We start from the raw sequence: 26,747 nt of genomic DNA on the forward strand, positions 1-26,747 counted from the left end.
AACAACCCTGAGATTTCACCTCACACCAGTCAGATTGGCCAAGATCCAAAACTCAGATGACAGCAGATGCTGGTGAGGCTGCGGAGAAAGAGGAACACTTCTCCACTGTTGGTGGGGTTGCAAGGTAATACAACCACTCTGGAAATCTGTCTGGCGATACCTCAGAAAATTGGATATAGTACTACCTGAAGACCCAGCTATTCCACTTCTGGGCATATACCCCAGAGACACTTTAACACACAACAAATATATATGCACCACAATGTTCATAGTGGCTCTATTTATAATAGCCAGAAGCTGGAAGGAACCCAGGTGTCCTTCAGAAGATGAATGGATACAAAAATTGTGGTACATATACACAATGGAATACTACTCAGCCACCAGAAACAACGACTTAACCAAATTCCTAAGAAAATGGCTGCATCTAGAGAAGATCATCCTGAGTGAGATAACCCAGTCACAAAAGAACAGACATAATATGCAGTCACTGTTAGTGGGATGCTAACCCCAGAGGCTTGCACTCCCCCAGAAATAACTCACAGACTGTATGAAGTCCAGGAAATAAAGAAAACAAAACAAACAAACAAACAAAAAAAAACATGTAAGGAGATTGAAACTGCAAGTGAAACTCAATAATAAACATGACTTCCTCACTAAAATGATAGATCAGCAAGAACATTGAAGTGTGGGTTTATAGAAAGACTCATCTGGCAATATGAGACTAACAACTGAGACTTGAAAACAACAGTCATAATATACATTAGAATAAAGCCTTATGGACACATCGAGAACCCCATACAAAAACAAAATATTTTATCATTTGAAAAAAACAATAATGCAATAGAACATCATATGTGCATCATCAGTTCTTTTGAAACAAACATTACCTACATCCACACTTGGTTAAAAACCCAAAGATGCAAATACTTAATCACAGGGAAAACCCAAGTATATCTTTATAAAAAGCAATTATTGCAAGTATGCAACCACTTAATTCAGTGTTTGACTTTGCACACCATTCTGCATACTCTCAAGCCTGATGAATTTTCCTTTTGAATTTTCCCAACTACCTCTTATGTGGGATTGAATTTCGCATAGTGCCATTTCTGCTTTATTGGTACCTGGAGAATCCTTACTATATAATTTAATAATACAAATTTTTTCCCCAGAGTCAGTAGGATTACTGAATGAAATGATTCTGAATTTGGATAAGTTTAAGTTGCCTTGACTTGTGTTGGTAAATTTTGGTAAAATTTGACAAGAGTAAAGGAAAAATTTAAGTGGGCTGAGCCTCAAACACTGGCAATGGAAGTCTCAGGCCTCCCATTTTGTTCAGTATGATTAAACACAGAAACAAAAAGGAAAAGATGTATGAGTCCTACTAAAGGATGTCTTAAAAAGCAATAGCTTTTTGTCAATCTGAATATGTAAAACTTCAGAATAAGAGAAGTCTTTGGAAAGTATTATCTCCAAAATATTCACTATATTTTAATGAACCTAAATTGTATATTGTACTTATTGAACTTAAAGTATATATTGTAGATAAAGGGAAATAACAAAGAGTGTAGGGGAAAGAGGTTGGTGTTAGGTCAGTACTCTCAGGTCAAGATTTTTTGTCTAGTTTTGTCTAGATGAAACTAGTCTTCAGTCTGTGCCACAGATATTAGAAAGGGCATTATAAATCATTTAATCCTTTGAGGGGGGTGTAGGGAAGTCCCAGGGAAGATAGTGTGGTAGAACTTACTTAAAGCTAGACAATATGCAGGACTTCTCAGTTTGTGTTTGCATATCATGCACATGTTCACATGCACATTCATTTCTGAGTGCTGATGCAGCTGAGCTGATGTCTCATGCTGTGGCTCATTGCTCTCCATCTTATTTTCTACAACAGTGTCTCTCACTGAGTGGTTAGACTGGGTGGCCATGGAGGCCTTTAGATCCTCTTGTTTCTTGTAGCCTTTGCTACACTGGTATTATAGTCACATGCCACCACACCTTGCATTTTACATGGGCGCTGGGGACCCAAACTTAAATTTTCATGCAAGTATAAAAAGCATTTTATCTGCTGAGCCATCTTCACAGACCTTATACTGCATTTTGATGAACCCTGTGTTGGCTTCAAAACTGTACTAGTTCTGCAATCATAACTAGAGTAAGGAACCAACACATCTCTCATTTAGAAAGGAAATAAAAGTCAGAATAATTCTAGATTTGACACTGAGGATGAAAGCTTTAAGAAATAGTGCAATGGCAGTACTAAATATATCATACGCTATTTTAGACTGTTGCTAACAAAATATAATCATAACTACAGGTTATGTGTCAACCTCGGTCACCTTCTCGAGGTTCATACAATATGTTTCCATTCACTCAACAGATATTTGCCAGATATTCTATCTCTGAGAATATTGCAGTGGAAAGATAGTAAGTCTAAATAAAATTTAAAATCCCTATATTAGGCCATAAATTTTAAAAGAGTGGTATATGAGAAGTTTTAAAGGGAGAAATGGAGAAGAAGCCTTTGGTCCAGGGAAAGGGCATTTTTCCAGTGTAGGAGAATGCCAAGGCACTGAGGTGGAGATGGTGGTTGGGAGAGGGAGCACCTTTATGGATGCAAGGGGAGGGAGAGTGGGAATGGAAGTAGGGGAAAGGAATAACATCTGAAATGTAAATATAGAGAATATCCAATAAAAACAAAAAGGGGAAAAAAGAAGGGAGAAAGGGAAGAATAAACTGGTGTAATTATATTATAATATAAAAACCAAAAAGAAATAATTAAAATCCACTTTATCATGGAGCTTGAAATTCCTGTGCAAGACTTTATCTATTCAAATGATGAACACCTGAGTATTACAGTGAGTTATAAGTCAGAAATCACTATGAATAGATAACATTCAACCATTTCAAAAGCACTGGGACAACAATTTTAGCCTGTGGGTCATGACCCCTTTGGGGTCCTGCATATCAAATATTTATATCATGAGTCAGACTAGAAGAATTATTATTATGAAGTGCAGCAAGAATAATTTTATGGTTTGGTGTCATCACAACATGAGGAACTATATTAAAGGGTCACAGTATTAGGAATGTTGAGAATCATTGTACTAGAGGATAAAGTGACATTTGAACAAATAACTGAAATAAGGCCTTCAGATAGTGGTAGAAAAATAGATTAAAGTTAGACAGAAATAGGTGGAAACGGGTAAATTACTACTTTTTGATATATCTCTACACAGTGTGAATTCGTTAGTCCTGTGTATATTCATTTGATTTCCTAATGTCTGAGTGATAGGATAATTGGTTAATTTTATTTTCTTCTTTATATGTGCTTTTAATTAATTTAATTAGTGATATTACAGTAATACAATGGCTACTGAAACTCGGAAATATTGAGACATTTAACTTCTTAAAAACTGTACCTACAGTCAGGCTATGTCTTCATAAATATAGAAATCAGATCGTTGAACTTGGTAATTACCTGCTAAATGTGATCAGTTCTTTCAAAATAAGGCTAAAAATAAGAGAGTTTTCTGCATTTTATGGTTAGCATTTCTTTGAGCTCCAATTAAGTTAGTCAGTGTTTACTGATCGGAGAGTTATAATGAGAAAGCTCAGTTAAAATGAAATGTCGACCCAGGTAGAAATCTAAACACAGGTCTCTGTGGCTTTCCAGGGTGCAAATTAGAAAAGGAGAAACTATTGCAATAAACAATGAAGTGATTACAGTATAGAGACATCAATATTTTCTGTTGCTATAATTGTAGTCATTGAAATTCTATAACTACAAGGCTTAATTTTTGCTTAATATAGGAATGGGATTTGTTGGTGATAATAATACAAGAGCAAAACAACACTAAGTTTAGTTAACTGTTATTTGGTACCTTTTAGAAAAATTTTTGGTAAAACACACACTTCTAAAACAGCTAACTTTAGTGAATAAAAAGTTGATTGCCTTTGATTAATCAAAATGTAAACCATTAAAGTTCAAAGCTCTTTTTGACCACCTACCACATAGAATACCATCCCCCCCCCAAGGTGATTACTACAATAAATTTGTATGTATTTGGCAGGTACTTATTTTGAGTATGTAGGAGTGTTATTAAATTACTATTTATCTTTATATCTCACTTTATTCCAACAGCAAGTCATGGAAAATTACTTCCATGAAAGAATTTTAAAACTGGCCCTTTATGTTTTTATTTGCAACATAAGTTGCAAGCAATCTTTATTGTGGTCTTAATTATATCCCAAGTAGCAGTGAACTTCAGAGTGTGCTTGGACAACCTCTTGGGCAGTAGTTCTCATGGTATGATTAACATTAACGCATACAGTCACAGAGATGGACATTTGAAGACCTATTCCAAGTTAACCAGTAAGTTGTTGGCAAACTGTAGTTAAACAAGACCCGATTCTTATACTTCATGACAGTTGAGAACAACTGGCATGTGTGTATAAATTCCTGCTATACCATGAAATGAATTTGTAAGCATCACTGCAGTATATAAAATTATGTAATAAAAGTCACACAGATTACAGGAAAATGAGGATGGGTCATATACAACAATCAAAAACTTATGGTTGTAGGCTGGAGAGATGGCTCAGTGGTTAAGACCAAGTTTCAGTTGCTAGCACCCATGTTAACTTACAACTATCCAAAACTCCAGCTCTAGGTAGATTCAATATCTCTGGCCTCAAAGGACACCTCTACACATGTGCACAAACCTCTCCTCTCCTCCACTCACATGATTAAAAATAAAAATAAATAAGAAAATTATCATTGACACATTTAAGAACAAGAAGGTAACATAGTTTATATGTGTTAAAGTAGGCACATATACAAATACTATGATTAAAAAAAAATGACACTTTCCCTCAAAAAGAACCAATGTTTGTGGCGGCATTTGTTGTTTGGGGAGTTGCTTCTTATAAGTTCTTGTGTGGTGGTAGGAGGAGAGTTATCTGAAGTTGGTAGTTTTGAAATCAGACATGGTAGGTGTGGCTTGAAAAGCACAAAACGATTCAAAGTAGCTGATCATGCATACGAGCATCTCAAGTACTCACACAACTTGTGGCTCAGTATAGGTGGTTTCTGCTTTTCTCATTGATGGGGGTATACATAAGCAAAAATTCACAACTGGAGCTTTTTCCCAGTGTTTGTCCTCTATACCTGCTGTGTTGGAAGACATTTGTCTTTTATATAAAAGGACACAGTATGGTGGTGTAGAATTTAATACATATGTGAATGCATACATCCACACATATATTGCACAGAAACTCCATGAATTGCACCAAATGTCATGTTTCAACTCAGTTTATTGTTTCTTAGGGCTTCTCTCATATCATCACATGGATATTTAGTCCTTTAAAACATGCTTGCAATAACTTACCCTCCTACCATACTTAAAAAAATTATTAATTTTTGTCAACCCAATAGTTAAATCCCCTTCTACACCACTGACCCCCACCCCCATTCTGTGAGGAATGCTTCCCATAAATATACTGATAAAAACTAAGCTTTAAATGTCTGGAACAAGCAATGAGTGATTCTGCAGTGGGGAAACACTGAAATAAAATTAGTTGGTGAGAAACATAACAGATGCCTATTGAAAAGGAAGACAGAAAAATAATTCCCTTCCCATTTATTTATTTCTCACTTTCACCTTTGTTAATACAACTTATCCACTTTATGAGATAAGATATTGAATTGACCTTGTTGGGATTTCCATCTGTCATTCTTGCTAGTTGACATCTCTAAAAATGCAGCTTACACTGTTAATCCATTCACTTCAGCAAAACATGCCTAAGGGCATCAGATTCTCCAGTTTATCACTATTGGGTTTCAAGGCCCTGACAAGCTGAGAAGATATAGCTGATCAGGGTGATGTGATGACTTCAGCACTGGAGTCTGGGGCTCCTAAAAACAGCAAAAGCTGCAGCAGTGGAGGCTTATACAGGTGTCAGATGTTTTTCTGTGACAAAGTTGGCAGTGGACATAACTGCTTCCAGCTGGGCACATTACCAGGCAGGAAAACCATAATGACTGAATAACGAAATCACATTGGCTTATGATCACTGCTCTTATTAAAAAATATCATTGCTTTGGGGTGATTTATTGTGTGAAATAGGATTTTCATATAAACATTGTGATTTGCATTTATATGTAATATACATTTGCATATATATCTAAATCAGAATGGCTTACTAAAATCAAATCATACAAAAAGGGATGGACTATCAATATAAAGATGCCAAAGATATTTAAAGATATGTAGAAATTATGAAGATTAAAGTAACACTGTGCCTTGAAATTCAATCACATCTGTTGTCTTTTCTTTATCAGAAAGCAGCAAGAAGAGAGAAACAACTGGATACATCTCTGTTTTGCAATTAGGTTTTTGTACCTTGAAATCTTAACTCTGATATTATTGATAAAAGACATAGAATGAGAGTCTTATGAAATGAGTACTTCATCTCTAAATTCAAGACTTGCTTTCCTGCCTTCATTTCCCCTCAAAGTGTCCTGGCATGGAGAGGATCTAGAAAGTTGAGCAGAGAGTAGAGGAGCATTTTAATTCATAAAAGAATATTCAGTCTCATGGGGCCTAGCGCAGCTGCTCTCTAGCAGACAAGGACATTTCAAAAGGTCTCTTTCTCTCTTTTCCTTTCTCCCTCTCCCATTCTGTCTCCTGTTGTTTTGAATTCTCAGCTGTAATGACTATTAATCAAAATTCCCAGGATCAGGGTACAAAATTGAGTGGTGACTTGGAAGAGCAAATACAAGTATTTCTGGCATTCATCTATATACAAGGCCTGCTAACTAATATGTAGGGTTCAGTATAAAATGAAATGCAAGGCCTCTCATGCAGGAAACGGAACAAATGCTATCACAAATGCTAATATGGAAAACATTATCTTCACTTTGACTCATCAACAGTGATTTTGTTTGTCTGCTATTTACTGCTGTTCTTTGGAAAACTAAAATTTTAGCATGAATTTTTCCTTCCATATTTTATGCTATGATGCAAGTCTCAAAAGTGAATAAGAAGTTTTCTTCTATAATTTTGTTGAAGATATTTACTGTGCCTCTTAGTTGATATTCTTCTCCCTCTTCTATTCCTATTATCCTTAGGTTTGGTCTTCTCATTGTGTCCTGGATCTCCTGGACATTTTGGGTTAGGAGCTTTTTGGTTTTTGCATCTTCTCTGGCTGTTTTGTCTGTTTACAATGTTGTCTTCGGCCCCCGAGATTCTCTCTTCCATTTCTTGTAGTCTATTGGAAATACTTGCTTCTGTGACTCCTGATTTTTTTTTAGGTGTTCTACCTCAAGAGTTATCTCTTTTAGTGTTTTCTTTATTGTGTCAATTTCCATTTTAAATTCCTTCTTCCATTCCTTCATCTCTTTGGTTCTGTTTTCCTCTAGTTCTTTGAGTTCTTTGAGTGTTTTTCTTGTTTCCTCTTTAAAAGCTTCTGATTCTTTTTTGCTTTTCCTCCCGTTCTTGTTTAAGGATATCTATCATCATCTTGGGGTATGATTTTAGGTCTGCGTCTTCTTTTTCTGGAGTGTTTGGCATTCCCGTGTTTGCTGTGATGGGAGAGCTGGGTTTTGGTGTTGCCAGGTTGTCTTGGTTTCCTTGGGATATGCTCTTTCGCTTTCCTCTTGCCTGTTCTGTGTCCCTGGATCTCCACTGGTGCAGGTGGCAGATGGTCTGAGCCCTGTTCTGTGCCCCAAAGCCACCGGGTGGGAACAGAGGTCCTAATGCTGGGTTCATGGTCCCTGGGTCACACAGGGCAGGGGTGCGTTTTCTGTGCACACTCAGCAGAGATCTCTCTGCTCCCTGGCTTCTCAGATCTCCTTCTCACCAGGCCTTAACCTTTGGGAACTGCTGGTCCAGGTGGCAGATGGGCTGAGCCCTGTTCTGCCAGCTTTTTACTTCTTAATCACCTATTTACCAACAGTCTTTGCCCTTTTCTTAGTGATGAATATGGCGAGATTGGAAGAAAAAGAAATGCTAGATTTCCCTCATTTCCCTTTCCTCCTATGTTACAAATTTCAGTTTTACAGGTTGGGCAACACAGAGAAGAATGAAGAGACAATGAAATGGAGAACTTGAATCATTCTATTTCTTAAAATACTATTAACTTCTTTTAGTAATCTAAGCAATACCTAGTCAACAGGGAAAGAGCCCGGCTTCTAGAACTGTTGATTTCAGAGTAACATGAAACTATGATAGCTGAGCTGTATCTTGTTAGTTTCCCCCAGGTGTGAACAACTGTACTTCTGTACTCCCTTGGTAGGATAAGTGCTGGGTGTGCAGAGGGCACCCAGGAACAGCTGATGTGCATATTGTATGCATCTCTTCTTTTCACACATATGCTTTATGACCTACTTTGAACCCATGTATAAAATACAAGTTAAAGGTTCAGTTACAAAGAAATACAAGGCAATAACAGTATCAAATGTATAGCCATACTTTATGTATCACATGTGGGCCAGCAACAGTGGGTACCCAAGAAACAGAGACCTATGTGCATCTGGGAACCTGCCAGCTATCCTGCAGCTTTCAGGGCATATTGTATATCAAGGGGTATTGTATATCAGAGTATATTGTATATACTCTGCCAATAGTATATCTGAACAAACTGTCCTTGAAATGGTTTCTTGTACTTATTTCAAACTCAGTGAATTAATATCACCTTTAAATGGATCTCTTGGTGATAACTTGGATCTACAACTGTATTTGTAGTTTGGATGAACATCTAGAAGCTTTGTCCTGTAGCTGGTACCAGAGACTGGATATTGATTGCCTCCATATCCTTAATGTCATTTTTGTTTGACATCCTCTCAGGGTTTCCTGCTGGAGAGCTGCAGAAGCCTTTCTTTTGGGGAACAGAATACCCTCGGTGAGTAAATCAGAAAAGAAACCAATCCTTGGCAAGTTAGCAGAGAGCACCTTGTCACTTTGACCAAGGACAGAATATCTAGTCTGTCTTAGTTAAAGTTCTAAGTGGTATAAAGAAATTCTGTGACCACAGCAACTCTTATAAAGCAAAGAAGTTAATCGGGCTGGCTTTTACAGTTCAGAGCTTTGCTATCATCGTGGGAAGCATGGCAGCACACAGGCAGATGTAGTGCTGGAGTGGGAGATGAGAGAGCTCTACATTCAGTTTAGCAGACAGCAGTTAGAGAGAGTGACACTGAGCCTTTCTTGAGCATCTGAGACCTCAAAACCCAAACCTAGTGACATGTTTCCTCCAATAAGGCAATGCTTACTTCAACAAGGCCATACCTTTTAATAGTGCCACTCTCTCTGAGCCTACAGGGGGCATTTTCACTCAAACTACTGCATTCCACTCCCTGGCCTCCATAGGCCTGTAGCCACATCATAATGCAAAATACATTTAGTCAAACTTTAAAAGTTCCCATGTCATTCATAGTCTCAATAGTGTTTAAAAGTTCAAACTCCGAAGTCTCTACTGAGACTCAGGGCAGTGTTTTAAACAGTTAATTTCAAGTCAGTGGTTATTCAGCAGAAAGAAAGCATTACAGATCTTTGTAGTTTTTAGTAGATAGTTCTTTTTGATCCTTGTTAGCAGAGTATTTGACTAAGTGGCAAAACTAATTTCTACACAGAATTTTATTTTTCACACATTTATGCTTTATGGAATGACACAGGGTAGCTCATCTGGTCAAGAAATATACAAAGAGAAGTTAGACAGATTTTAGTTGATATTGGAGGCTTCTGAATGTCAAACAATAAACTTAGAACAAAAAAGCTGAAGTTTATAAAGTGAGATAATTAAAAAGTGTCCTTAGAAATATAACCATATAACTATACCATGGGTCAAAATTGACAGGTCTAGACTTAAGGACAGCTGTTTACAAACTGATTGCAGATGAATATCATTCATAATTTTATATGTAGTAGAGTTTTTCATAATATTTATTGTCAATAACACCATTACTTCTTTATTTTTTGGTTAAGAATATTTAATTTTTTATTAACCTAACACAATAATTTCATATTGTAAATATAATTTTATAAAGTTTCCAGATTTATTTTACTTAACTGAAAGCTTTTTATCACTTTTTAAATTTATTTTTTTATTCTTTAATCAGTTTTTTTTACACTCCAGACTTTATCCTCATCCTGGTCTACCCTCTGACTGTTCTGCATCCCACACCTCCCCCAGTATTTCCATGAGAATGTTCCCATCCACACCTCCACCCCACCAGACCTCTAAAGTCCCTGGGCCCCCAAGTCTCTCCAGGGTTAGGTACATCTTCATACCCAGTAGTCCTCTGCTGTCTATGTGTTGGGGACCTCTTATCAGCTGGTGTATGCTTCCTGGTTGGTGTCCCAATGTCTGAGAGAACTTAGTGGTCCAGGTTGAGATTGCTGATCCTCCTCCAGGGTCACCCTTCTCCTCAGCTTCTTCCAGATTTTCTCTTATAAAACCCAAGGGTTCAGTGGTTTCTGTCCATTGGTTGGGTGCAAATATCTGCATCTGATTCTTTCAGCTGATTGTTGGGTCTCTCAGATGGCAGTCATGCTAGGTTCCTGTCTGTAAGCACACCATAGCTTCAGTAATCATGTCAGGTCTTGGGTCCTCCCCTTGAGATGGATCTCAATTTGGGCCTTTTACTTCTTTATATGCCTTTATATGATTGTGATCCATTAATAGAAAATGTAGTCATGATTTTAGAAATTGTCACTTGTATTTACATTTGGATATATAAGAACTTCTATATGATTATGTATGTAGGTTAAATTACATAGTATCTCATACATATAAAAATCAGAGAAATATAAAGGTTGTGTTTTTATTTGGCTTCTTCAGAAGCTGTTCTCCTCATAAGGGTATAAGTAGTTCTTTTATAATGTGGTACTGAAAACCCTAGCAGAGGATGGGTAGGTAGAACAGAGTTTGAAGGAAAATGATATGTTGTGTTCTATGAGTCTTTTATGACTGGTAAAAATGCATCACCACTAAAACTATCCAACTATGCTATCCTACCTTTGTGTGGTCCAGTTTTTGAAGTTCTAAAAATGGTGCTATCTTCTCTTCTCTTCCATTATCCCGGTTCCTCAAGTTCTAAAGAAATGTATTTGGCTACATTTAACATCAAGGCTTGATGACTCTTCTTTCTATGATTCTGTGGGAAATGCTGTCCTCTAGTCCATGCCTGAAAGACAAGAACATAAAAGAGGGCTTATGGGATGACTTAGCTGTTCAGAATACTTGGTTGTTTTTTTTTTCCCAAAGGATCTGGGCTCAATTCTTAACATCCACATGGTGCTCATAACCATCTGTAACTCTATATTCCAAGGATTCAATGCCCTCTGTGGGTACCAGGTACATACATAGTATACATAGAAGCAAAACACTCATACAGATAAAATAAACATTGAAAAATGAACTTGGCAACATCTAGAGACGGGGTTTGCCATTTTTTTTTTTTTTTTTGGCAGCCTCAAAATTGCTGAAATGGGAATTTTTATGTAAGTAAGATTGGCTTTTGAACTTGTAACCTTCTTGCCTTTTCTCCTTAAATGATGTGATTACAGACATGATTTTGGAAGGAAAATTTGTCTTTTGGAAGGAAAATTTAGTGGTAGAATGATTTTCTGTGTTCTGGGAAGTCATCCAGTGTTCAGCTAGTAGCTTTACTGGACCAATAGGTTTTTGAAAGCACAGTTAAATTTTAGATAAACCCATGGAAGAAACTCTTTATTTGGAACTATTTTAAGACATAATGGGTCACATTATACAAGTGAACTCCCAGTCATTGGAAAGAAATAGTAGGTCTCTTAGTACATTTTGAATGCCTTACTGATTGTTTTTTTTTTTTTTTTTTTTTTTTTTTTTTTTTTTTTTTTTTTGCAACAGGCTCATCATATAGCCCAGGCAGGTCTCACATGTATATCAGTCTCTCAAATGTAGTACCAGGATTATAGGTGTGTGTTCCCATGCTCCAGCTTAAAAAAACTGTTTTTGAAATAAGATGCTACTAGGTTGTCCAGATTGGCCTCTAACTTTTTATCTTTTTTTTTTTTTATAGTACAGAATAGAGTTTATTCAGGTCATGGGAGAGTTAAGAAGGTGGTAGAGGCAGAGAGAGAGGAGAGGAGAGAGAGAGGGGGGGAGGGGTCTAACTTTTTATCTTATTAACTAACTCTGCCTCCCAAGTAACTGGAAGGAAATTGAGCAGGATTTTATAACTACTTTCATCTCTCAGAGTATTTTTTTTTAATGATTTTTTTCTAATACATGAGTAGGGTACCCTTACTTGATAATAGCCTGAGGTCACAGTGAATCCAGACAGCAGTATAATTGTTTTTTAATTGACAACATTTTTTTGTATGTGTTAAAGGCCTCATATGATAAGAGAAACTGAGTAGGTGATAAATGACACTGTCCCCATGCCCTTTGGAAAGCTCAATTTCTAATGCAGGAAGCCCTCCAGTTTCTGCCTAGTTAATTGTACTCTAAGAGACACGAGTTGATTTTTTTATGGCATGCTAATTTAAATAATATGAATTGGAAAAAGTAGAGGATATCAATGCAATAACATAAAACATTATTATTATAAGGTTTAGTCATACAAAAATTACTTTTTCTTTGTCTCTTGTCCAAACGATTGTAAATTTGTGACTGAGAATTGAGATTTAGAATGATTCAATCATTTTTTAATTCCATATTATCCTTTGCAAATAGAAAGCTTGTTGGAACAGTCCCTCTTAAGGGACATTATCGCAGAGTACTTTCTATAGGTTCCCATTGCCCATTCCTTAAATTTACCCAGTCAATAGCATTGACTGAGGCTGTGTGGAAGACAGAAATCTGGGAAATCAAAATGTTGTAGGTCACACAGTGCTAGCTACTGCAGCAAAAAATTAGCACTGTGTGAAATTACAAGTTTGTCCCACATAGGCTATGATAGCTCTATGACTGAAATATCTAATTTTACTCTTACTTTTTTAATAAAGGTTTGTAATGATGGAAAAACAGTAGGAATCATTTTTTTTCAAATGCAAATTACCTTGCAGAAAGGATAACAAAGGAAAATAACAAAGGAAAGAATTTCCACCAAGGGAAAAAATTAAATCTTATAGCACTTCCTTGGGTACTGTTGAGACAAACAATTAGCATGTTAAGGATCATTATGTCCTGTAATAACATGTTATTTCAAAAAATTCTGTTCTTTTCAGCTTTTTTCCTATCTGTTTGCCGAATGACTTTGATGGTGCATGCTAGGGACCAACTGTGAAATATTTTTAGTATAATTATAAATTTTACAATAAAGATTCTAAATAGCCTATAATTCTTTCCTATAGGTTAACTGACTTAGTTTCCATATAAGACACATATGTCCCTTACAGGACATAGTAAGGCTAATTAATCATGAATTAAATCACTTTTAATTTTCTTATTGTTTTACTAGGAACAGAGAATTTAGTGGTGGATAAATAAGGTGAGGATTTGGTCTTTGTGGAGATTATATTAGAGAGAAAATTCTAGACACATGCATTTGAAAAAGCTCATTGATTTCCTCAACTTTTTTTGTTTGTACTTTGCTTCAATTATATATGCTATATAATAAAGCACCACTGTCTAAGTTAGGGTTTTATTGCTGTGAAGAGACTCCATGATCAAGGCAACTCTTATAAAGGACAATATTTAATTGGAGCCAGCTTACAGTTCAGAGGTTCAGTCCCTTATCATCATGATGAGATATATGGCAGCACAAAACCCTATGTAGGGCTGGAGAGGAAGCTGAGAGTTCTACATCTGGATCAGCAAGCAGCACAAAAAGAGTGATGGAGCTACTGGGCCTGTCTTTGGCTTCTGAATCCTCAGAGCCCATCCCTAGTGGCATACTTTCTCCAACAAGACCTCATTTACTCCAACAAGGGCACACCCTATAGGCCAAACATTCAAACACATGAAGCTACGGGAGCCAAACCTATTCAAACCATCACTACCATCAAACAGCCATTTACTCGTTCCACAATTTGGTTTGGTCTGGGCCTGCTCCACTGGGCTAGACCATTTAGAATGTCTTCACTTTTTCCTGCTCTTCTGAGGGGTGTGGTTCAGAAGGGCTTTTTTGTCTTCTGTGAGGGTCCCTTACATTTTGGAGTTTCTCTATTGCTTTACCAGGCCTCTTGCCCTTCAACCAGGCAATCACATTCCTTTATATTATTGCTAACTTAAAGAAAGACTGCAGGTAAAAAGTGCAAGGTGTCTTAAGGTCTAGTTCCAGAAGCCTCCTTGGCCCCTTATACTATACAATATGTTGGTCACGTGTCTTGTGGCCAGTCCAGATTCAAAGGCAAGGAAATAGATCACATCTTGGTAGGAGAAGAGGGAACATTTGTACGTAAGGGTAGGTGGTAGTGTTGGTGGCTATCCTTATAGATAATCTACCACATGCTTCCTCAGAAGTGAAGAGAAATAATATAACACTTTCCTCAAATCTGATTAAGGCTGAACAGTGTTTGCTTTTCAGCTGTCAGCTTGTCTGCCACAGAAACAGAGGAACGTGACTAATTTCCAAACATATAGATCCCTTTTAAGCTCCACGCTATTCCTTTTTTAATGACTCCATTTAGAAAACAATTTAACTTCCAAGATTATAGTGACTTTGCAGCAAGTTTTCAGAAAAAAAATAAATAGAATATTTATATTATTTACATTTCAAGCCCTGTTTTAGGTACTTAAATATAAAATATCATTGCAATGGATATAGAACCACAGACATCTTGAGAAAGAAAAGGACTTTAGAAATGTCTTTCACAAACTTCATTTCATATAACAGGGCACTAAGGCCCATGTAAGGTCACTGTGACAATGTTAGAATTTATATTTCTTTGTCTTTATTAGAAGGGTATGTTTATAAAAATTGTTTTGTATATGATTGTTAGAGATATTTTTGTTAACATTACTAAAACTGTTTATAATTTTGGTTGTCCACTAAAAAATAAAGGATTGTGTTGTCAGATTCATACATATAATTTTTCCAAATTGTTTATTTATGACACAGATCCCTGAGTTATGGTGCTATAGGAGTAATTGTGGGCCATGAATTTACTCATGGATTTGATAATAATGGTAAGTACTAGTGCCTTTTATGAGCTGTCCCTTTTTATAATGTTGATTGTATGGTGTTAATTGTTGTTATTATCTTTTCATAGTGGCATCGTCCTAGATTGAAGATTATCCCAAGAAATATGATTACTGATTGCAAACTTTTGTCATGTTTTGCTGTGATAGCTTAAATAACTATTCCAGTTGGTGATCAGGGTAAAATGAAAAAAAAAAAAAGGTGGTGAAAAAAAAAGCTTCCATAAAAGCCCATTTGCATTCAGAACAGTATTGCTGGGGCTGCTCCAGTGATTCTAGGGATTATATGGTAGCTTTCCCTCTTGTTTTTTCCCTCTCATTTTTGGATGTTTTCCCTGGAGGTGTGAGCCTTGCCCCTGAAATGATTGTATGTGCTGCTTAATTAGGAAGTTGGCCTTGGGAACTCGGCTGCCTGATTGCTTTGTATAATTTCTAGTGCTTCTTTTCTGTTTATCTTTATATTGGGATATATTCACAATTAAAACATACAAATATGCTGTTATCCTGGTGTTGTTTAAGCAAAAGGGAAAGGTGGGATCATAACAACTGAAAGTATCTCCTTTGGGAGTTAATCTTTTTTTAAAGTTTTTATGACACACTTTGTGTGTGTGTGTGTGTGTGTGTGTGTGTGTGTGTGTGTGTGTGTGTATAGAGTATATGTGTATAAATCAAGGGACAACTTGCAGGATTAGTTCTTCCCTTCCCATGTGTGTTCAGGCTATTGAAATCAAGTTACTAGGTTTAGTGGTAAATGGCTTTACCTGCTGACTCATTTTACTAGGCTGGGAGTTGTTATTTTAAATCATAATTTATTTTCCTAATTCTCAGAGTATTACTGGACAGACCCCTCCTCGTACCTTCCTTCCTCCCTCCCTCTTTGTTCTGAAATAGCATTCAAACTAACACAATGATCTGTAGACAGCCTTAAATAAAAACCTAGCAAGACCAAAGTAATTTCCAACATTCTTTTCTTGATGCCCATTCTGGGATAAGAAAGAAATTGGTTTCATTTTTCTCTGAATAATTCTTACTTCTCACCAAATGCTTCCTTACGCGCTTCTTTGTTTCACTACTCCTTGCTCCTCTTATCTTCTACTCTCTGTTAAAATGTAGCTGCCTTGTAATCACCAGAGTTCTCAGAGCCAGCCTTTTTGCCATTGAGTATTTAGTTTATTTAAGAGAAAATTAACTAAGAAACAAAGGCACATGGTGCTCAATTGGTTCATGATCTTTCTTCTGGGTCTCCCCCACAGGATAGAATCTAATGGTGGCAATTTCATCCTATGAATAGTGTATAGTAAAATGTAATGCATGTACGAGTACAGGTCTACTAACTGATTACCAATGTGTTAGTGGGTGGAGGACAGTAACTCTATTTCTGGGGGCAATGTTAATAGCATGCAGCCTTGCTGAAGAGCTTTGGACTGTTCCAATGAATACTTTTGCTTAGGGGGCCTTCCATGTATATTATTTTTACAAGTTTTGTCTTTGGAGACTCTTAGGTAGGGGACTTTCTGTGTACTTAAATTCAAACCATGCCTTTGATTCTAGTAGTGTCCTTTAAAATAGAAGACTTACACCCTAATCATTGTTCTGGAGGGTATAGAGAAGATGAAGAATGAGAGACCATGTAAAAACCCCAACGCCTGTTATGATCTGGAGATTTCCATCCCTGTTCCAAGTTCTCTTTTTAGAACAAGACTTTTCATCCAAGCAGGACAGATGGGTCTTCTATCCACACTGATGACTGTGGAATGATTCATAACAGAGGGTTATGTGTCTCTTGGCTCCTGGCAACTTAGAGGAAGCAGGTTGCTATAGGGCTGAGTCAGGTTCTGTGGTCCTATGGTTTGGATGACTCACTAGGGCTGTTCCTATGGATTATTTGGAATTTCACTGGTAGTACTACTTCCGTTACCTCTGCTTTTTAAGTGAAGGAAACTATTTTTGCTTGCCAGGGAACATTTCAGGTCAGAGGAGATGAAAAAAAGGAAGCCAAGACTGGAGAAGATTGGTGCATGGGTTAAATTGATGAATCTCATTTTTAAAATGTCCTTTGTTCATTTCAAGGGAAGACCTCCCTCAATTATTTGCTTCCTTTCCCTCATTTGTACGATTGAATTAATCCATGACAGTGGAGATATTGTGGGAACTAATCTCAGGGACAGCATCCTGTGCTGTCAGGACTGGTCTGGAAATAATACTAAGGTAAAGGAAAGAAAAGATGACAATTTCAGCTTCTATCAAGTAACACAGATTTCTTGTAATCTTCCTTTATGTTAGGTAGAAAATATGATAAAAATGGAAACCTTGATCCCTGGTGGTCTGTGGACTCAGAAGAAAAGTTTAAGGAAAAAACAAAATGCATGATTAACCAATATAGCAACTATTATTGGAAGAAAGCCGGCTTAAATGTGAGTACAGCTGTGATTGTGTGTGTGTGTGTGTGTGTGTGTGTGCGTGCGCGTGTGTGTGAAACCTTGTGGGCCATTTTTCTTCATTTAGACATTAGCTTGCTTTAGTCCATTGGTTTACAAGCATGCTTCTGGGATCCACAACATCTGCCTTCCCTTAGAACTTGTTAGAAATACAAATTCTTGATTCCTGCTCAAACCTGCTAAATCTCTAGGGGTGGAGTCTGATAGTCTGGGAGTCTTTCACAAGTGCCCGGGTAGTTGTAACAGACTTTGAATTTAGAGAATCATAGGCCTACACATTAGTGACTTCACAAATTCTAGCACAAATAATAACATTCTTAAAAATCTCCCACATTTCATATTGTAATAAAAATTTTACCCAAACCATTGTTAGACTTAATTAACTGAAATAATGTCTCATCATTTTGAATCAAAGGGTTTGAGAATCAAGCATTTATTTATAAAAAATTGAACAAATAAAATGTACTTTTGAAATGTTCATTTTGTGTCATATGTATGCATATAGTCTTCCATGATGACAAAATGCAGTTTTATCCATGTTTTGAGGATGTGAAATTTGGTTCCTTTACTTTTTGCCTTTATCTTTGTCTTCTTTCCTTCTTTCTTTCTTATTTTCCCTGCCCATAATCAGTGTTAATAACCCTGATACACTTTCTCCAGTATTCAGGTAAAGACAGACACATGCAGCTTTAGTTAATTGCTTGTGGCAATGGTCGAAGAATTCCTGGTGTGAATACCATAACCTAGTCAACTAACTTCTTACCCAAGGGAACAATTTTTAGTTAGAAATGCTGATGCAATAAACACTTTATTAGGCATATGCTTTCTTCCTGTGGAATACATTTATTTCTATTGTCACCCGAATAAAATTTCATCTTTTCACCAGTGATGAATGAAAAAAATATTATCTATGAAACTTTAACTTTTTTGTCAATTATGAGGACCTCTAAAATAATAGGGCTTTTAAACTTCTTTTGTTCACATTATATGTATTTCCCTCAAGTGTATTACTCATCCTTTAAGATTTATTTTTCTGTACTATCTTTTGACACACAAAATGGAAACATTTTTTTTTAAATTCCAAAATACTTAACCTCTCTTAAAATTACCTTTTGTCTTTGTGTTTTGGCCTATGAAGATGTCTCCTCTACTCAGATTGGATAGGAAGTTACTCAGTTTTTTTTTCTCTTCTTTTGAAAAGACATTACAAGAAAGACAACTTATAAAAAGAAAGAATTTAATTTGTGCATTACAGTTCAGACTGCTATAGCCCATGATGGGGAGCATAGCAGCAGGTAGACAGAAATGGTGATGGAACCAGAATTGGGAGTTTATATTTTGAAACAACAACAGAAAGAGAGACAGAGGAGGGAGGGATGGGGAAGGTGGGAAAGGAGGGAATGGGGGAGGAAGGGAGTGAGGGAAAGAAGGAAGGGAGGGAGGGAGAGAGGGAGGGAGGGAAGGAGTGAAGGTGAGAGAGAGGGAGAGATAGATAAATAGATAGACAGATAGATAGATAGACAGATAGATAGACAGACAGACAGACAGACAGACAGACAGACAGACAGATAGATAGATAGACAGACAGACAGACAGACAGATAGATAGATATTAAACTAACTGGAAATGGCATGGGCGTTTGGAACCTCAACGTCCATCCCCTGATGACACACCTCCTACAACAAGGTCATACTTCCCAATCCTCCCTAAACAGTTCCATCAACTGGGGACCAAGTAGTCAAATATATAAGCTCATTCTAACCATCATAGGAGATGCTTATTTTTCCTCCAAGAAAGCTTTTTGAAGTTGTTTTGATGTTTTACATTTAAATCTTTATCAATGTGAGTTTTATTTTTAATGATGTTTAATATAATTCACTTACTGTAGAGTCTGTGTTAGAGTTTAGAACTGACACCAGAGTCAATACTAACACAAGACATGTTCTTCTTCACTTGTTTTATGTTTATGTATATGGTTATATAATCAAATATATATTTATTATGTTCTTCAACATCTGTTTGTTTGCTCAAAGTGTCAGATATGGAGATGTAATTTTGAAAATGGGACAATAATCATAAATTCATTCAATTATCAGAAAACTGCTTCAACCTCATTCCCATAGAAGGGATTAAATGTAGATGCATATCCACATGTATTTGTGTGTGTGTGTGCATGTGTGTGTGCATGTGTGTGCGCATGTGTGTGTTTATGTGTAAGTGATTTTTTGTGTATATAAATGTTTAGGCTTTATTTTCAGGTTTTATTTGTATGGGTCAGATTTTTCTTTTCAGTGACTAGGGAAGAACTTAGTTGAGTCACTACAGATGCAGAATGTCAGCAGACAGTTCATATGCAGAGCTCAACCTGGACTCCTGTGCTCTATTGCAGTGGTTCAGAATATGAGGCATTAGAGGGATGAGGCCACACCACAAGCCTGTAATTTAGATGTAAAGTTTAGAATGAAAAGGAAGGAGATGGATTCAAGCATGTGTGTATATAGATATAAATAAAAATAAATGAGACTTGAGAAAGCATGTGTTATACAACAAAAGCTCCAGAGACAGAGGACTACTTTGGTTTGAATACCTGACAAATATATTTTTCTTAATCATTCTGTCTTAGAGCAACTTCTTTATAAACAAAATCCAAGAAGAGGTTTCTTTTTGACATTTTTATTGGGTATTTTATATATTTACATTCAAATGTCATTCCCTTTCCCTGTTCTCCCCTCTCCCATCCCTCTACCCCCTACTTCTATGATGATGCTTCCCCTCCCACCCACCCACTCCCACTCAATACTCTGGCATTCCCCTACACTGGGGAAATAAACCTTTACATGACCATGGGCTTCTCCTATTGATGCCAGACCATGCCATCCTCTGCTACATATGTGGCTGGAGCCATGGGTCCTTTCATATGTATTCTTCGGTTGGTGGCTTAGTCCCTAGCATCTTTGGAGGGTTTGGTTGGTTGATATTGCTGTTCTTCCTATGGGCTTGTATGCCCTCTCAGCTTCTTCAGGTTTTTTCTCTAATTTCTCCAGTGGGGACCCTGTTCTCAGTCTGATGTTTAGCTGCAAGCATCTTCCTCTGTATCAGTAAGGTTCTGGCAGAGCCTCTCAGGAGGCATCCATATCAGGCTCCTGTCAATAAGCACTTCTTGGCATCAACAATAGTGACTGGGTTTGGTGGGTGCATATGGGGTGAATCCCCAGGTGTGCAATCTCTGGACGATCTTTCCTTCAGTCTCTGTTCCACACTTTGTCTCTGTATTTTATCCTGTTTCACACTTTGGTTTTCCTTCTTCTTGAGCTTCATGTGGTCTGTGAATTGCATCTTGGTTATTCTGAGCTTTTGGGCTAGTATTCACTTGTCGGCGAGTACATACCATGTGTGTTCTTTTGTGACTGGGTTACCTAACTCAGGATGATATTTTCTAGTTCCATTCATTTTCCTAAGAATTTTATGAAGTCATTGTTTCTAATAGCTGAGTAGTACTCCTTTGTGTGAATGCACCACCACATTTTCTGTATCCATTCCTCTGTTGAAGGACATCTGGGTTCTTTCCAGCTTCTGGCAATTATGAATAAGGCTGCTGTGAACATAGTGGAGCATGTGTCCTTGTTGTATGTTAGAGCACAAGAAGGGGCTCCTTAAATGAGTGATTCATGGAGAAAATAGTTCACAATAAAGCTGTGCTTTGCTATGAGGAGGCTACTGAGTGTTATACACTTGATACTAAGTAAGTTCCTAGAGAATGCACCCCAGAAATTGTTCATGTCAGGGATAAAGGGCTGGGAAGCCCTATTATCACATCTCTCAGTCACTGGAAGGTGAGCTATGCTACTTCCATAGGTTAAGGTCATTGCAAATTTTTGGTAGAGAAGAGAAATCTCTGAGTGGCTCTGAAATTATATGCATACAAGTAACTTCTATGAATTGGCAATTAAAGAAACAGAGGTCAAGAATTTCAGAGGGAGCCAAGAGGGGAATGCATCCGGAGGTATAACTACTTTTTTACACTTTCTTTCTTTCTTTCTTTCTTTCTTTCTTTCTTTCTTTCTTTCTTTCTTTCTTCCTTCCTTCCTTCCTTCCTTCCTTCCTTCCTTCCTTCCTTCCTTCCTTTCTTTCTTTCTTTCTTTCTTTCTTTCTTTCTTTCTTTCTTTCTTTCTTTCTTTTTGAATCCATGGCCTGCTTTGAGTTTCAAATGCTTGTTTGTTAAACAAAAGTGTTTACAATAGTCCATATCTCATTGGAATGGAGAAAAAGAATGTAAGCAGAGCCAAAATGGTGACTTTAGGAAAGTAAAGCAAAGGTTGATAGGGTTTCTAGGTGATCACTATGAATCTTGTTTCCTTAAGATATATTTTTATTTGCTAGCATTGCTTGATACATCAGTAGTTGGGCTAACTTAAAAGTAAGATTTTTATAGCATCCATGGCTTGGGAGTAGGGTATACTAGTTTCTTCTTGGTGATATAGCAAATGTGAACTTAGTTGCTTAAAACAACACAAAATTTATTCTCACAAGATTCTGTATTTCAGAAGCATGACTGAAGTCTCTGTAGACTAAAAGAAATGTGTCAGATTGGATGTCTTCCTTTATAGAGGGTACTAATGAAGAGTCTGTCTCCTATATTTTCTGTTTTTGAGGATATCAACATTTCTTGGCTTATGACCCCTTTTGTGGTGGTTTAAATAAAAACAGCCCCCATAGATTCATATGGATTGGCATTATTAGGAGGAGTGACACTATTTAGAGGTGTGGCCTTGTAGGAATGGTTTTGTTGAAGGAAGTGTGTCTTTGGGGCATGGACTTTGAGTTTTCAGAAGCTCAAGCCAGGTCCAGTGTCTCTGTATCTCTTCCTGATACTCGCTGACTCAAATGTAGAACTCTCAGCTACCTCTCTAGCACTATGTCTGCCTGCATGACACCATGACATAATGTATAAAATCTCTGAGCTGTAATACTTTTATTTATAAGAGTTGCTGTGGTCATTGTATCTTGTTACACCAATAGAACAGTAACTAAGATACCTTCCTTCTTAAAAGCCAACAATGACCACTGTGCCATTCTGACACTGTCTTGTTTTCCCTTTTCTTTTATAAGAATACTTACAATTATGGTATGGACTTATTCACATTTTAAAAGTCACTTTTGCCATTGTAGCGTAACTGATTCTTGGATGCCTGGGGATTTTGATGTAGATTTCTTTAAGAAGCCAGAATTCTGCTTACTATACTGGGGTTAGCACATCTTTAAGCTAGATAGCAAATACAGAACTGCTCTAGTAGCAAGAAAGTGAACACAAACAGTTTATGTTATTGGGCTTAACTGTGATTTAATAAAAGTCGACTTACAGATACTGATTTGAATTTCATGTAATTTCTATATGCCACAAGGTATGATTCTTTTGATTTTTTCCTTCAGTCACTGGCAAATGGAAAAACCTGTCTAGACAAAAGCAAATGGCAGGTTAGCTTTGGCTGGAGGTGCAGAAACGTAGACTATGTCCATTCTGGCTCATTTACCATTTACAGTTTTAAGAAACAGCTGAGACAAATGTCTCCCTTCTATGCTTCACTGGGTGTCATACATATTTCAGAACTTGACCTTGTAGTCTGTAGCACTTCTATTTCATTTTTGTTCCCCAAGAGAACAACCTTCCTTTCAATGTTTCATAGAAATAGCTGAAGGTAAAATGATAATGGTTGTTTCTAAAATCTTGTTCTTGTGTGTATGGCAAATTTTTAGAGATATAGAGAAAATAGAGAAAACATTCAGATTATGTGAGTCAATCAGAAACAGTAATCTGGATATTGGCATTTGTATTTTTCCCATTAAACTAGAGCCATTGAGAATATCGTTAATGTTTTATTGGAGCTGGCTCAATTTGTTGATGGCCAAGAAAGCAATCCAGAAAGTTGCAAAATAAAAATGGCCACATTCAGAAGATTCTTGCTGGGGCTAGTTTTTAATTTTCTCTTTAAAATATGATTTTTGCTTCCTATAATATTTGTATGCCTTTTGCTGAATGGTACTTGACTATTAAACTCTTTTTTTCTTTTCCTTAGGTGAAGGGGAAGAGAACCCTGGGAGAAAATATTGCTGATAATGGAGGTCTTCGAGAAGCTTTTAGGGTACTTACTATTACATTTACTGAGCTTTAAAAGTCGTGAAAGCATGCATGGTGCAGCTCAGTGCATGCCACTAACTTGGCGTTGAGGACTATAATGTTTTGGAGTTAATATTTTTCTGTTCTTACATGGACTCTCTTATACTCTAGTAGAGTTGCACTTTTTTTCTTTTTGGAGTATTAAGTCATCCTAAATAATAATGGTTATTAAGAATTATATATTTAAAATAATAGAATTTTCAGACAATATGCACAGAATTATATTAAAGAGTGGTATAGAGCTCTTCTTGGGACTAAATTCATGTGAATTTTCTTGAAGTAATGGTTTATCTTTATTCTTCTTTATCATTTTATCTTAAAGCTTCATACTTCAAACTTATGGCTAGAGGCTATTCATTCTCATATATTGGGACAGTGAGAGTCCGTAAGAGTATTTGCATTATCTCTCAGTGTATAGTTAAGAAATCAACATACCAAAAACATAGAAAGATTTGCATAAAATTGAATGTTTACTTTAAAAACAAGGTTAATTCTAAGTGTTATCTTTCTTTATATTCTAGTTAAAACGTATTTTGTTTCATTAAATGATGATGAAATAAGATACCCTTTCTTGTTGATAAAATCAAAAATATATCAACCCCACTCAAGTTTTTGCTAAAGCAGTTAGTTGCACATGGTGTTAAGTTTGTTTGTACCTCCTTTCAATGAAAACAATGCCTTTTAAAGAGCTACTTGATATCTGATTACCATGGCACAGTTGCTTTTTTATTTATAGAGTGTAAGGTTCCTTTTTCGTCAGTCTTAATTTTTTTTTTCTTTTTTGAGACAGTTTTATTCTGTAGTTCAAGTTGACCCCAAGCTCATGGAAATGCTCCTGCCACAGTCTCCCAAATGCTAAGATGACAGATGTGTACCACCATGCCTGGCTAGCAGCATAAGGTGTTCAGTTCTTTTGAAGATACACAAGTTACATTTGGATGCATTTTCAGGAGTATTTCTTCTTAAAGCTCAACACAGTGCATTTTACACATGCCAGGAATACGTGTTTAATATTTTTGTGTTGATTGGGAAAAGAGAAAAGCTGTTATTGATGGTGATCAACTATTCTGCTTCTGCCATTAGGCTTATAGGAAATGGATAAATGATAGAAGACAGGGAGTTGAAGAGCCCCTTCTACCAGGCATCACATTCACCAATAATCAGCTCTTCTTCCTGAGTTATGCTCATGTAAGTAAAGGGAGGATAGGGCACCATGGGGGAAAATGTATCCTATTAACTTGTTATTAATCAAAGGTTTGGAGGAAAAGCTCACTGGTATGACTTCAACTTAGCTAACATTTAATCATGTGCCAGTATTAGCTCAGATATAAGAGTAAGTATTAAAAAAGCACATCCACAAAATAGTATTTCTTAGAATGGGCAAAGAGGATCAAATATGTGCATATGTGTTTTTTTAATTTAAAAGTAACAAATAATGCTTTGATTGGAAAAAGGTTATACTCTGTCCCTTACATGTTATCTTTGGTTAGTTTTGTGTTACAATGGCAGAACTGAATAATTGAAACACAGATCTTATGGTTTTCAAAGGTTCAGATTTATCTCTTTCCAGAAGTTTTCTGAGCTATGATCTGGAGGATAAAGTACAAGGATCTATCTGTTCCTACTGTTTAAATTTTAGGCTACAGTAAGAACTTTTTTAAGTGAAATAAACTAACTGAGAAAGATGTTGTCATTTAAATTTTATGATGTCTTTAAATGCAACATTTTTGTCAAACTAAAGATATTCAGTGGTAAAAGAATAACTATGTTTTTTTTTTAAATCTCCATTGAGAAATTTTTCTTCAAGCATCCTCCAATCTTACAAAACAAGGATACTTTTACTCTTTTGCACATTGGAGGAATTCTGTTTACATGGTACATATTTTTTTATCTTGGAAATATACTAGAAAACTGTAACAACCTTAATGTTCAAGGACTTGTTAAATAACTTATAAAACATAGTCAATATGATATAATAATGTAAGCAAAATAACCTAAGATATGAGGTTGAAAGGGAAAAATGAAGACTATTTTAGTTAAGGATTCTATTGCTCTGATAAGACACCATGACCAGAAATAGGTCTTATAAAGGGAAACATTTAACTGAGGCTTGCTTATAGTTTCATAATTTTAGTCTATTATTGTCCCAAGAAGAAGCATGGTAGCATGTAGGGAGAGATGGTGTTGGAAAAGGATTTGAGAGGTTTACATTCTGATAGGCAGGCAAAAAGTTTGTAAATTGGCTTGAGCATCTGAGCTCTCAAAGCTCGCTCCCACAGTGACACACTTCCTCCATGGACACACCTACTCTAACAAGCCCACGCCTCCTAATAGTACTATTTCTCTATATCAAGTATTCAAACACATGAGTCTATGAGGGCCAATAATCATTATTCAAACCACCACATGCTACCATGGCCTAACTCTTGTGGAAATTAAGGAATCTCATTACAAAAACATCTTTAAAGTCATATTCATAAATATGGTGGGAGATGATTCATCATTATCAAAATAACAGTAAACCATTAGCTTTCTTGCCCTCTTTATACCTGTAGTTGCTACGACCTACTATTTTTTTTTTTCATTCATTTTCCACGCATTTTTATGCTTCTGGTTCTTTCAAGGCCCATTTCTCCTTATTTAATAGACATTACTAGCTTTTAAAAAATATTTTTTACTTTCTTCTTTTTACTATATACCTCTGCCAAATAAATTCTTCAAAAATACGATTTTATTTTTCTGTTAAAGAAAAATGTTTAAACACAGTCAGGACACTTAGGTCTGATGATCAGCACTTCAGAAAACTGAAATGAGCCTTTCTGTCCTTGGGCACTGACACACTGATACTCAACCAAAGTAAATGTTTTCTCCAATCTCTCAATAATTTATAATTTCCCTTTCAATTTCAAATGCTTTCCTACATATCATGTATCCATCATGAATAGAAGTATTCATACTTTAAGCTTATATCATAATTCAAGAAATATTTCAAATGAGTATTAAGTAGG

At 36.3% G+C, this 26,747-nt stretch overlaps 1 protein-coding gene across 1 annotated transcript in view; it reads left to right on the top strand.

Moving 5' to 3' along the window:
* PHEX (phosphate regulating endopeptidase X-linked) overlaps positions 1–26,747 on the top strand; it is a gene marked incomplete at both ends in the record, with an annotated part of 233,764 nt that overhangs the window by 200,602 nt on the left and 6,415 nt on the right. Inside the window, 5 exons of the mRNA XM_080909936.1 lie at positions 8,847–8,901; positions 15,047–15,118; positions 17,414–17,540; positions 23,639–23,704; positions 24,823–24,927. Of these exons, the coding sequence (XP_080766062.1) occupies positions 8,847–8,901; positions 15,047–15,118; positions 17,414–17,540; positions 23,639–23,704; positions 24,823–24,927 (425 nt within the window). The remainder of the gene's footprint in view (positions 1–8,846; positions 8,902–15,046; positions 15,119–17,413; positions 17,541–23,638; positions 23,705–24,822; positions 24,928–26,747) is intronic.

This window comes from Micromys minutus (genome assembly GCF_963924665.1).
Source record: "Micromys minutus genome assembly, chromosome: X".
In the NCBI taxonomy this organism is placed as follows: Eukaryota; Metazoa; Chordata; class Mammalia; order Rodentia; family Muridae; genus Micromys; species Micromys minutus.